The sequence below is a fragment of the Galeopterus variegatus genome, unplaced genomic scaffold (genome assembly GCF_000696425.1).
Source record: "Galeopterus variegatus unplaced genomic scaffold, G_variegatus-3.0.2 Scaffold4420, whole genome shotgun sequence".
Classification (NCBI taxonomy): domain Eukaryota; kingdom Metazoa; phylum Chordata; class Mammalia; order Dermoptera; family Cynocephalidae; genus Galeopterus; species Galeopterus variegatus.
This window is the reverse complement of record NW_007730531.1, coordinates 166143-178411: the sequence shown is the minus strand read 5'-3', so window position 1 is coordinate 178411 and position 12269 is coordinate 166143. Positions and strand designations below refer to the sequence as shown.

General features: G+C 38.2%; 1 protein-coding gene across 1 annotated transcript in view; it reads left to right on the top strand.

The window, feature by feature from the left end:
- NPHP1 (nephronophthisis 1 (juvenile)) overlaps nucleotides 1–12269 on the top strand; it is a 58178-nt gene that overhangs the window by 11566 nt on the left and 34343 nt on the right. The window contains exons 5-10 of the mRNA XM_008587538.1: nucleotides 2352–2574; nucleotides 3811–3912; nucleotides 7291–7388; nucleotides 7709–7751; nucleotides 8933–9020; nucleotides 10987–11081. Coding sequence (XP_008585760.1) covers nucleotides 2352–2574; nucleotides 3811–3912; nucleotides 7291–7388; nucleotides 7709–7751; nucleotides 8933–9020; nucleotides 10987–11081 — 649 coding nt within the window. The remainder of the gene's footprint in view (nucleotides 1–2351; nucleotides 2575–3810; nucleotides 3913–7290; nucleotides 7389–7708; nucleotides 7752–8932; nucleotides 9021–10986; nucleotides 11082–12269) is intronic.

Sequence of the window (12269 nt, the reverse complement as noted above, 5' to 3'; positions counted from 1 at the left end):
GATTGTCTACTTGATAGTTCCCCCTTTCATAAATATATTTTAAAAATTTGAAACAGAAACAAGCATTATTTTTCTGCTGGAGTGAATGTTAATAATACCTTTTGCAAATTGCAAAGAAGACCTGAAGGTATAAACAAACCCAATTTGTGGGAAGCAAAAGAAAAAAAAAATTCAGACCTTTCAAATGCCCAGCTTTTACATTATACCCTAGGAAAAATGCTAAAGATGTAGATGCAAGGAATCTAGAATTTCCACTGATTTCTAGTGCTGAGAATGACAGAGAAGCTCGTATTGGACTTACCTTCCCACGATAAATAACTATAAAATCTGGACAAAATACACAAAACAGCTGTTTGAAGAAGACATTGCCCATTAACCAAGCTGGGCTGATATCCTTGATACACAGAGACACATGAGGTGAGTCCTGCGTTCACCCAGACCTTCTTCCTGGGGATAATTTATGGACTATGGTGCAGGAAGGTGGGTCCCAAGTAGGAAACAGCAGTCTCATTGGACTGAGGAGACAGAGATCACACGTTAGAGTTGTTAAGTCCACTGGGACTTGTGGAGCCAGGTGCCTTAGAGAGAAGGGAGTTGCAGAGACAACTCCAGAAATTTGAATGGACTCCTGGTCTACATAGGGCATGATTCCAGAAGGCCTGGCAAAAAGCATTTGCTAGAAGACTGAGAGTTTAACAGATTCTATAGGTTGCACAGTCCTGGAAAAACACTGGAGTTTGTACTAGCTAGAGTAGAGACCTTGGTGAATGCTTCAGGCATTTAGTGGAGATCACAGAAGGCCCATGCGCTAGGAGTAAAGAAAACTCCCTAAGGGTAACAACCGTGATCTAGGAATAAAGACAAAACTGAAGTAGATCTTCTCCAACAATGCCTGAAAGCAGACCTTAACAGGAACAAGATAATTTAGCAGTGTAACATAAAAAAATTCAACACTCTTTAGAGGAAGATNCAGATATTATATCACAAATAGTTTTATTGTTTGACTCAAAGACATATAACAGTACAGATATAAACAAATGACACCAACAGCATAATCAATCAACACCTATTTATTGTGTATAGTAGAATGTGTTAAACCCCATGAGAGATGTAAAGAAGTGTAAGTCATAGTCTCTGCCCTCAGATAATTTATAATGTAGTATAGGAAACAAAACAGACCCGAAAAGCTAAATAACAAATGTTAGAAAATAAGGATGATGCCTTTAATGTCAGTGTTGATGTGTAGAAGGAAAATGATTGAGATTGTCTACTTGATAGTTCCCCCTTTCATAAATATATTTTAAAAATTTGAAACAGAAACANATTTAGTGGAGATCACAGAAGGCCCATGCGCTAGGAGTAAAGAAAACTCCCTAAGGGTAACAGCCGTGATCTAGGAATAAAGACAAAACTGAAGTAGATCTTCTCCAACAATGCCTAAAAGCAGACCTTAACAGGAACAAGATAATTTAGCAGTGTAACATAAAAAAATTCAACACTCTTTAGAGGAAGACGACATAATCCAAAGTCTCTAAATGTGTCCAGTAATGTGTTCCTCACAATATCCAGTAATTAAAAAAATTGCTAGAGATGCAAAAAAAGGGGAAAATAAATGATTGATAAGTAATAAGGCAGTCAGTAAAAGCAGACCTAAATCTGTTCCAGATAGTGGAGTTAGCTGACAGGAACTTCCAAATAAAATGATTAATATGTTAAAGAAAATAGAAGAAAAGATGGATAAAATGGGAAAGTATAGTATTTTAAGAGAATTCAAATGTAAAAAAAGAATCACATGAACGTTTTGCAACTGAAAAATGTATTTGATGAAATAATGGCTGAGCACTTCCCAAATCTGATCCAATCTATAGATTCAAAAAGCTGGAAAAATGTCTTATAATCAAGAGAAAAAGTAATGAGTAGGAGTTTAGATGACCCAAGTGTGAAAATTAGCAAATAAGAACTATAAAACAATAATTTTCAATGTATTAAATAATTTATAGGAAAAAACCGGACAGATTGGATGCTTTAAGCACTGTGTAGTGATGCTGAAGCAGCATTTGCTGAATGGAAGAATCCAGGACTTGACTGCTAATCTCCTGGCCTCAAGTCTAGGGCATGCCCTAGCATCTGATGTATATGACTCTGATGCACTAGCTGCCTCTCCACCCACAGTCCCTCAACTCACGTGTGCCTAGCTAGATGGGAGAAACCATTAGTTACACTTTCCCTTATTTCTTTTATTTGCCAGCTCCAAATATGGGACAGTTCTTCTACATATAGAAGTCATCCTCTTACTTGATCTGTTCTTATGTTATTTCAAGTGATCCTAGTCATAGAAACATTTTCTGCAGACATGGGGCGCCTACTGAAAGAGAAGATGATGACGATTCTGCTGAAGAAGATGATGAAGAAGAAGAAAGTGAAGAAAGTGGAGAAAGCTGTGGGGAGGAAGAAGAGTCAGAAGAGGGAGAGGAAGAGAAACAGGAAAGTGAATCTCCCAGACAGGCATCAAGTAAAGAATACATTGCTGTTGGAGATTTCACTGCCCAGCAAGTCGGGGATCTGACATTCAAGGCAGGTAGAAGCAGACTGCATGCTAACCTAAGGATAACTGTGCATGCCTAACGGAATAAGAAAACTTCCCTGTACCCCTGTTTTACATATTCCTGATACTAGGTTTTTAAAGACTCAGTCTTTTAAATAAAATAAGTAATAATTATGATTTACATGCAGTAGTAACATGAGATTCTATTATTAAAGTTGCTTCTTCTAGAGATTTATGAAAATAGCTTTGATGTTGATAATTAATTTAGGGGTAAAATTTTATAACTTATGTTTGAATGTCATCCGTATAAATTTTTCCAGGTAAGTTAGGGTAGTGTACATATCTCAGGACAGGAGGGAACACTTCGTATGCTGTTAAGTAGCAGTTCTTCCTGTTGACTCAGATGTGAAAGGCCTGCAGCCATGCTTGCTTGGTGTCTGCATAAGTAGGTGGCAGGTGGGATGAAAGAATGAAGTTATGGTTTTTAAAGGGATTTGAGACTATGCTTTCTGCTAGAGAAATGAGCGAAGGAAATTTTAATGAATATATGAACCTTGGTTCTTATATTTATTAAACATTAAAGTTTAATAACTGATTAATAATAAAACACACTGATATATTGTACAACTAATTACATGGTTTAATTCATAAGGTTTTTTTTTTTTTTCAAATTTTCCCAGAAAATGCCATCAATATTCGACAGTAATGTATATTTTAAGAAAGTCTTTGCTTTTGAATGTCCTCATTAGTGAAAATCCTTTGTTCTTCAAAGATGGATTATATTTTTATGAATGGACAAGTATTACTCAAAAAATATCTAGTGAATTAGGTGGGTAATTATATTACGTAAATACTATTTTTGCTTCAAAATATGGTTTAACTTTAATAGAATTGATTTTCTTTGGAGATTTATGTGCTGCTTCTGAAAGACATTTTTCCAAAGAAAGATAAAAAATTCAAAAATATTTTACACAATAGCTGAATTACTGAAATAAGTATGGGGCCCTGAAAATGATTGTGAAAAATGGTTACCTTTTGAATATATGGGATGTTAAGCAACCAAAAGGAATAAGTCATTCATAGTCACATTTATAGTCACATAGGTTTAGGGATAGGGTGGTAGGGAACTTTTTGATAAAAATTAGGGTAAATAATGGATTAAGAAAAGACTGCATTTTTCAGCATATATTTTGAAGCATTAGTAATGAAATACACTCATAATTATTGAGTTTTATTTTTAAATGTTCACTTTCTTTTGCTTTAAGAAAGGTGAAATTCTCCTTATAATTGAAAAAAACCCTGATGGTTGGTGGACAGCTAAGAATGCCCAAGGAAATGAAGGTCTCATTCCCAGAACCTACCTGGAGGTTAGTCTTTGTTCTTTACGCTTTCTTTTCTCCTTCAAAACTTTTCATTTTTTAATAAAACATTAAGCTGTATTCTTTGATCAACTGACTAGTGAATGTCTTGAGATATAAAATTTGCTTTACTTACAGAGGGACAGGGTTTGGGAAATCATGGTGTATTAATGGCCCTGGGGCCTGGTAAAGTGCTGTTATGCATGTGAGCCCTGGAACTTTATCTCACAGTGAAGCTTTGTGGGTTAATGCGGGTCATAACAATTCATAGGAGTTTATTGTTCATTGTGAAACATAGCCACAGATAACTTTGTGTTAACGTCCACAAATGTACTATGCTCTTACTATAATGTGAACATAGTATACACGCGTGTGTGTAGCCTATTTTTTTCTTATTTTATAATATAGCATGGTCATTTTCCATGGCAAGAAATGTAAGTATCTGTCTGGATCAGTACTATCCAATAGAAATAGAACACAAATGACATATGTAATTTTAAATTTTCCAGTAACCACATTGAGGTGTCTTTTTTCTGATACCACTTGTGACATCAAGTGTGTGGTTTTTCTCTGGCACCAAATATGTGCATTTTCCACATTCAGTTCTCTGACACCAACTAGGTGTCCTGCAGTTCAATTCAATTCTAACTCCTGGAGTGAACATAGACCCCACAGCCTAAGGACACAGTTCCATAAGACCGCCCCCCACTTCAGACACCGGTCACAAGTCCCAGGAACCACCCATACTTTTGACTGACTGGCTGTAAGTTCAGGAGTTCTGTTATCTCCTCCTAAAGGGTTTGATCATTCACTAGAGTGACTCACTGAAGTCAGGAAAACGCTTTGCTTGCATTAACCAGTTTATTATAAAGGATCCAACTCAGCAACAGCCAAATGGAAGAGATGCATAGGGCAAGGTGTTGGTGGGGGCGGCTTGCAGGCCCTCTCTGTGCATGCCGTCCTACCAGCGCCTCGATGTGTTCACCAGGCTGGATCCTCCCTGAACCCATCATTTGGGGGGTTTAATGGAGGGTTCATTAATGGCGTTAACTAAATCTTTGGTCTTTGGTAATTAACTCAACCACCAGTTCCTCTCCTTTTCCCTCCCCAGGGTTGGAGGGTGGGGGCTGAAATTTCCAATCTCTAATCCCTTGGCTGGTTTCTCTGGCAACCAGCCCCCCTCCTGAAGCTGTCTAGGGGCCACCTAGAGTCACCTTGTTAGCATAAACTCAGGAATGGGTGAAAGAGACTCATTATGAATGAGAAAACACACTCCTATCATTCAGGAAATTCCAAGAGTTTTAGGAACTCTGTGCTGGGAACCTGGAAAAAGATCAAATATACATTTTTTCATCACACACATTAAAAATAAAAGTAAAAGAAAACAAGTAGAATTATTTTTAATAATTTTTTATATTATTCAATATATCAAAAATATTTCAACATGTAATCAATATTTTTAAATATTGAGTAATTTTACTTTTTTTTTGTATTAAGTTCAAAATCCAGTGCGTTGTTACATTTACAGCACATCTCAATTGGACTAATTTCAGGAGCTCAGCCACATGTGTCAAGGGGCTGCTGTATTGTGCAGGGCAGGGCTAGATCCTCTTTTTCAATGGCAGCAAATATTCCAATCTCATTTAGATGGAAATTTAGATCGTTTCCAACCTATAATAACTACCAATTATGATGCAGAGAAACTAGGATTAGCTTCCCCTGTGAGTTACAGAAGATCCCCCAAAAGTGGCTTACATAAGGTAGTAACACATTTTATAAAAGCGTGGAAGAAGTTGGAGGCAGTCAATCAAGGATGGGTTAAGGCCCTATCTAATATTTTACTCTGTAGTTAGATGTGAGGTAGCTCTTCCTAGAGTTACCTCTTCATTTTTAAGTCAGCTGCTGGGTCTTTTAACGATTCCAAGCAGCAAAAGGGGAAAGGGGAAGAAGGAGTCAAAAGGTACGAGCTGCTACCTTTTTAAGAAAGTTTCCTGGAAGTTACACAAAAACCTTTCAATTATATCAGCATTTGTACCCTGACCAGCATTTAGTTTGCTGGCAACACCTAGCTGCAAGGAAGGCTTGGAAAATGTAGTCTTTTAGCTGGCTCATTGCTACAGTCAGGGATTCTGTTAGAAAAGAAGTGGAGAATAGGTGGTAGCCAGCCAGCAACCTCTGTTGTGATCAACCTGCACATACATCTTTGTGGACTTGCCCGATTATTCTCCTTTGACTAATCCCTAGCTGTTAAGCACTGGTTTTGAACAAAGGGTTTACATTTTGCAAATTCGCCTTTTAGAGAAGAAGTTATGCCAATTTGTACTCCCACAGCCAGCATCTGAGAGAGCTCATTTCCCCTACATTTGCCAGTTAGGGCTGCTATCAGTCTTTTTTTATTTTTGCCAGTATGACCAGTAAAAAAACTCATTCTTGTTTTTATTTGCATTTATCATACTCCTAATGAGTTTGAGCATCACTTCATATGCTTTTTGATCATTTGTATCTCTTCTTTGTGAATTGCATTTTCAGGGTTTTTTTGTCCATTTTTCTAAGGGATTTTTAAAAATCTTTTTCATGTTGATTTGTAAGAGTTTTTGTAATATTTTAATAATAAGTATACTAACCCTTAGAAATTGTTAGGAATTTGTGTTAGATATTTTCTTTGTTGGCTTACAACCGTGTTTATTTTTTTATGTAGCTAAATCTGTCAACGTTTTTATATATAATTTTTGGTTTTGGTATCATAATGGAAAAGCGTTCTCCCATCTCAAGATTATTTTCTTCTAATGCTTTTATATATTTGTATCTTTAGTTCTTTTTTTTTCATTTGAATAAATTTCATCTGGAATTTATTTTCATTAAACTTGTACATCAGTCCTTATCATTTTTCAAAACAGTGAATTTGTCAATCATGTGTTGAAAATCTTTTTCTCACTGATTTTTTTTTTTTTTTTAAAGATGACTGGTGAGGGGATCTTAACCCTTGACTTGGTGTTGTCAGCACCACGCTCTCCCAAGTGAGCCACGGGCCGGCCCTTTTCCCACTGATTTTTTTTTTTTTCCTTTTTGTCTTTTTTACTGACCGGTAACGGGATCGCAACCCTCAGTGTTGCGCCCGTACCGGGGACCGGCAACGGGATCGCAACCCTCTGTGTTGCGCCCGCACCGTGCTCAGCCAGTGAGCGGGAACCGGTCTCCACATGGGATCTGAACCCTCAGCGGGAGTGCCGCCGTGCTCCCAAGCGGCGCACTCTCCAGTGCACCACCGGGCTGGCCCTTCCCACTGATTTTTGAAATGCCCATTATATACTAAATTCTCACTGGCATTTTTCTTGGTTGATTTTTGCATTAGTTAAAAAAGCACTTCATATTTCAATGATTTTTCAGCCTTATAATAAAGAAGGCCAAGAATCAAGTGAAGAGGGCAGTGAAGAAGATGTGGAGGTGGTGGATGAAACAGCAGATGGCACAGAAGTTAAGCAAAGGTACACAGGTGTGAGAGCATGTCAAAGTAGCTTTAGGAAACTTTGTGTTTATTTTTACTATTATAAATAATTCAAGAATTTCTTGAAGTGGAGACAGCTTGTACCTTGAGAGCTTTTCATGTTATGATTTGCTTAAAGATCATTACTATAATTTTGTAATCATTTTTAGTGCACTTAGTTCTGTCTTGGTTGTATCTAAAGAGTTAGGTTTTCAGAACTTACTGCCAGTATGTGCTTTGTTCTTTGATGAATGAAGTCTTTTAGTTGCGTGAGCAGGCCTAAACTCTCCCTGCACTTACCTTGCTGTTTTGTCTCCCCAGAACTGATTCCCACTGGAGTGCTGTTCGAAAAGCTGTCTCAGAGGTTGGTATCTCCTGTCTTGTTAATGATGTCTCATTTTCTTACCTAACAGTTCTGACTGAGTTCAGATTCGAAACAGGATGGAGACTATGGATCTTACACAGGGTACAGGGCATAGAATCTACAGAGCGTAAGATTTGTATTTCCAGTTAAGTAGGCCTGTGCTCCAAGTAACATCTCTCATTAGGTCTTTTGTACAAAAAGTAGATCATCTCATTTGTGGTGTGATTTGAAGGCTTGGAAATATTCTCATTTACCTTACCTGAATTTTCCATCGTTTGGGTGAAAACTGATGTTAAATTTCTGTTACTATTTGAAAACTTCTGAAAAGCTCAAAAAGTAATAAATTATCCATAGTCCTATCATTTAAGAAAAATTACATAGCAAAATGAAAATCCTCCCCTGGCTCCCATAAGTAATCACCATTAGGAGGTTAGTAAGTATCTGTATTAGTCCGTTTATTTGGCTTATGATTCTGGGACAGCTGCATCTGGCATGGGCCTCAGGCTGCTTCTACTCATGGTGGAAAGTGGCAGCAGCCGGCGGTACAAGCAGATCACATGGTGAAAGGAAGCAAGAGGGAGAGAAGGTGCCAGGATCCTTTTAAACAATCAGCTCTCTGGGAGCTAATAGAGCGAGATCTCACTCAGGCCCCCACCCCCAGGGAGAGCATTAATCCATTCATGAGGGATCCGCCTGCATGACTCAGTTTCCAACACTGCCACATTGGGGATCAAATTTCCACATGAGTTTGGGGGGAACAACACATCCAAACTTTATCAGTGTCCTTCCTGACCTTTTACTCTACTTACTGCTTATAAGGACATGCTTGTGCGTGTGAACATGTACACAAAAAATTCATTAATTCTTCAGTGTGTATCAGCTGATGATATTAACTCCTATGTTAAATGGCAGTACCCTGTGGAGCAGGTACATTTGATAAGGGCTGTAATTGAAGCAGCCGGTCTGGAGCACAGAGCTCTGCACACTGAATACTGCATGTGGCTTAGGTCCTTGGGAAACGCCAAGATTCAGTGATGGTGTCCTTTCAGGAATTTGGGTTAAATTGCACAGTTCTTCCACTAAAGTCTATAAAATTGCTATAGTGATAGAAGGAAAGTATTATAGAGGTGAGGAAACATGAGTGAAAACAAGCAAATTAATTTTGTTTTTACTTTCTTCAGCAAATAAACACTGTTAATGTGTTAACCACGATGGGAGCTATTCCCTCTGGGTTCCGGCCCGCCACACTCTTCCAGCTTCTGGAGGAAGGTAACATGTTTCTGTCAACTATCACACTCTTTTAGTTAGGCAGTCAAGGTTTACATTTAATTTTTCTGTGCATAGCCAAAGCAAGTTACAAGAAAACGTTACATCTCATATCTCTTCAGTGCCCATCTTTTCTTTGTCCTTCCTGTGACAGTGAAGACGGATCCCTGGTCCTATCAGGGGCCAGTCTGTTTACATGTGCTCTGGGTTCTGGCCCCTTGCCTTTTTTCAGAAACGTGACTCCTTTAATTGTCAGCCCTTTTCTGTATCTTTAGCCTGCCGCTCTGACCCCCTGGTTTATTCCCCCATCTGTAGCACCGGCACACCTGATACCTCTCATCTGTAAGAACCAGCCCCTCCAGCCCTACTCCATTCTAGCCGAAGCCTCCTGTTCTCTGCTCCTCTTCACAGCAAGACCTTTCCACAGAGGTGTCTCCTTTTGGTGTTTCTGTTTCCATATTCATTCCTGGATTTCCCTGTACTTGGCAAATGTTGTCTATAAGCTCATTTTAAAGAAGAATCATGCTGAGGGGTGAGGGTCTCCTGTAAACCCAGAGTAGCTGAGTTATCCACGCAAGGGCTGCTTTGAGGTTGCCCCTGCTGGAAATGCTCTTCTCAGCCCTCCCTCAGTGTCCAGCTCCTCATCCTCCTCAGGGCAAATGCCACGGGAGTAGCTGAGTTATCCACGCAAGGGCTGCTTTGAGGTTGCCCCTGCTGGGAATGCTCTTCTCAGCCCTCCCTCAGTGTCCAGCTCCTCATCCTCCTCAGGGCAAATGCCACCTTTCCAGAGATGCCTTCCTTACGTAATGTAGACACTCCCTACTCACATCCACTTGAGCACTCTGTATAGCTCTGTTAGCTTATAATTATTTTATTTATTTGCTTATTTACTTACTTTTTTAAAAAAATTATTTTTCTCACTCAACTGTAAGCTAATGAGGGCAGGGGACGTAGCTTTCTGATTCACCTTTGTACAGGGTACTTCAAAAGTTCATGGAAAGATTTTTATTATCTTTTAATCCTATGTTTCCATGAACTTTCTGAAGTACCTTCGTATTTCTAGTTCAGCATAGTACCTGGCACAGGGCAGGGATTCAAAAATTATTTATTGAATGAATAAATGATATTGTAATAAGTATTCTTCATTCCACTAACGTGGAAGAATATAAAAATGCTTTTGTGTGAAAGGTGAAACTATGAATGATTATGTATTTTTTCTAAAATCTCCAAAAAGTGTTTACAGATTTCTGCATTTTACAAAATATTTAAGTGGATCATCTATATCATGGGGCATGTTATTGTCCTAAAAGTCTTTAAAATCTTTTTTAAAGGTGCTTTAAGATGAGCTCTTATCTTGTTTCAGTCCATTTCTGCCGCTTAGAGCAGAATACCAAAAACTTTGTAATTTATAAAGAAATAGAATTTATTTCTTACAGTTTTGGAGACTGGGAATCCCAAAGTCCGGGGAGCACATCTGGTGAGGGCTTTCTTCTGCAGTGACACAAGGTGTCACATTGCAAGAATGGGCTGAGCAAGGAAGAGCTAAATTTCTCTCTCTCCTTATGAAGTCATCGGAACTATGCCCATTACTCCATGAATGGGTCAATCCATTCACAAGGGCACAGTCCTCACAATCTAGTCACCTCTTGAAGGCCCCACTTTTTAAATACCGTAGTTGGGTTTCCCACCCTCTTAACACTTACAATGGAGATCAGGTTTCCAATACATGAACTTTTAGGGGACACATTTGCCCCATAGCATATCTTTAAGTTTCCTACTGTTGTTTTTATGTGTAAATCCATATTGGCACATCTGTCTTGGAAAACAAGTTCCTAGTAAGCAGCTTAGCATTTTGGAAGTGTGTGATTCTTAAGTTTGTAGTATAACATCATGGATTTGGGGTTTTGAATTTTATTCCTTTTTTTTTTTTTTTTTTTGGTAAGAAAATAAAGGAAAGTTATTTTTGCAGGGAATCAATTTCACGCAAGTTACTTCTTACAGCCAGAGCTCACACCTTCACAACTGGCCTTCAGAGATCTAACGTGGGATGCTAAAGCAGGCACTGTAAGTATAGTCATTGTCGGTAAATTTGTAACTTGCCAGATTTTGTCATGGTTGCAAGTATACGAATTGCATGTAAATTGATTAACACATTATAGAAAACAAAAAATGTCTGTATTGTAATTCTGAAACAGTAATATTTTTATAGCTAAGGCAAAACTTGGACTTGTCACCTTGACTTTGTCTTGTTTCTCTTCTCCATTGCTCTTTTCTTTCATGGTTACAAAGGAAATAATACTAAGTTTCTATATTAATCTTTCTTTCTCTCAATTTCTTCATCTGCAAAAAGGGAATAATAATAATAATACTTCCAACATAGAATTGTTGTGAAAATTACATTATATGTATGAGAGGCTTAGAACAGTGACTGGCACTTGATAAGAACTCAGTAAATGTTAGCCAGTACCATCATTATTGTTAGTGCTAGTAGTAAGTAGCACTTTATTCTAATTAGGTAGGAATGAGGAAGTTGGCAGGACTTTATGATTATACTTTTTTGGGTAGTGCTAAGAGCAAAGGATTCCTGGTATCCCAGTATTTGAAGTTGGAAATATTCTTGATATTTAATTCTACTCCCCTCGTCTTTAGCAGATATAAACCTCATTAGAGCACACCACTCCCCTTCCTGTTTACCTTCTACTTTTTCTCCCCACCTTCCCCAGGCCTCGAGTTTAGAGTAGAGGACAGTGTGGTCAGGTTTGTGGGGAGGGGTAGTGCAGAATTTTAGTGCCGTTTTTTCTCTCAACCGGAATATCACCTGGAACATTCTTGGTATTAAGTATCTTTGATTGCAAGTCAACAAAGATGTTATATTTGGTCCGTTTAGTGTACTAGTACTTCAATAAATGGCATTTATTTTTTGGAACTTGGGGCTAGCCAGGTAGCTCCGTTGGTTAGAGCGCAGTGTTGTAACACTAAGGTTAAGGGTTCAGATCCCCACACTGGCCAGCTCCCCCCCCCCAAAAAAAGTGGTAATAATAAGAATAACAATTTTAGGAAATTGTGCCCAGAGAACTAAATATTTATCTCTCATTTCTTTAATTGAAAAGTTGACAAACCATTAGATATTGTCTTATTTTCTGCAACAATGTAAGTTATTTAAATGAAAAGGCTCGTGACCATAAGGAAAATGTAAACATTAATTAAAGCTGTTTTTAAGAAATAAAAAATAGGGCTGGCCCGGTGGCACAC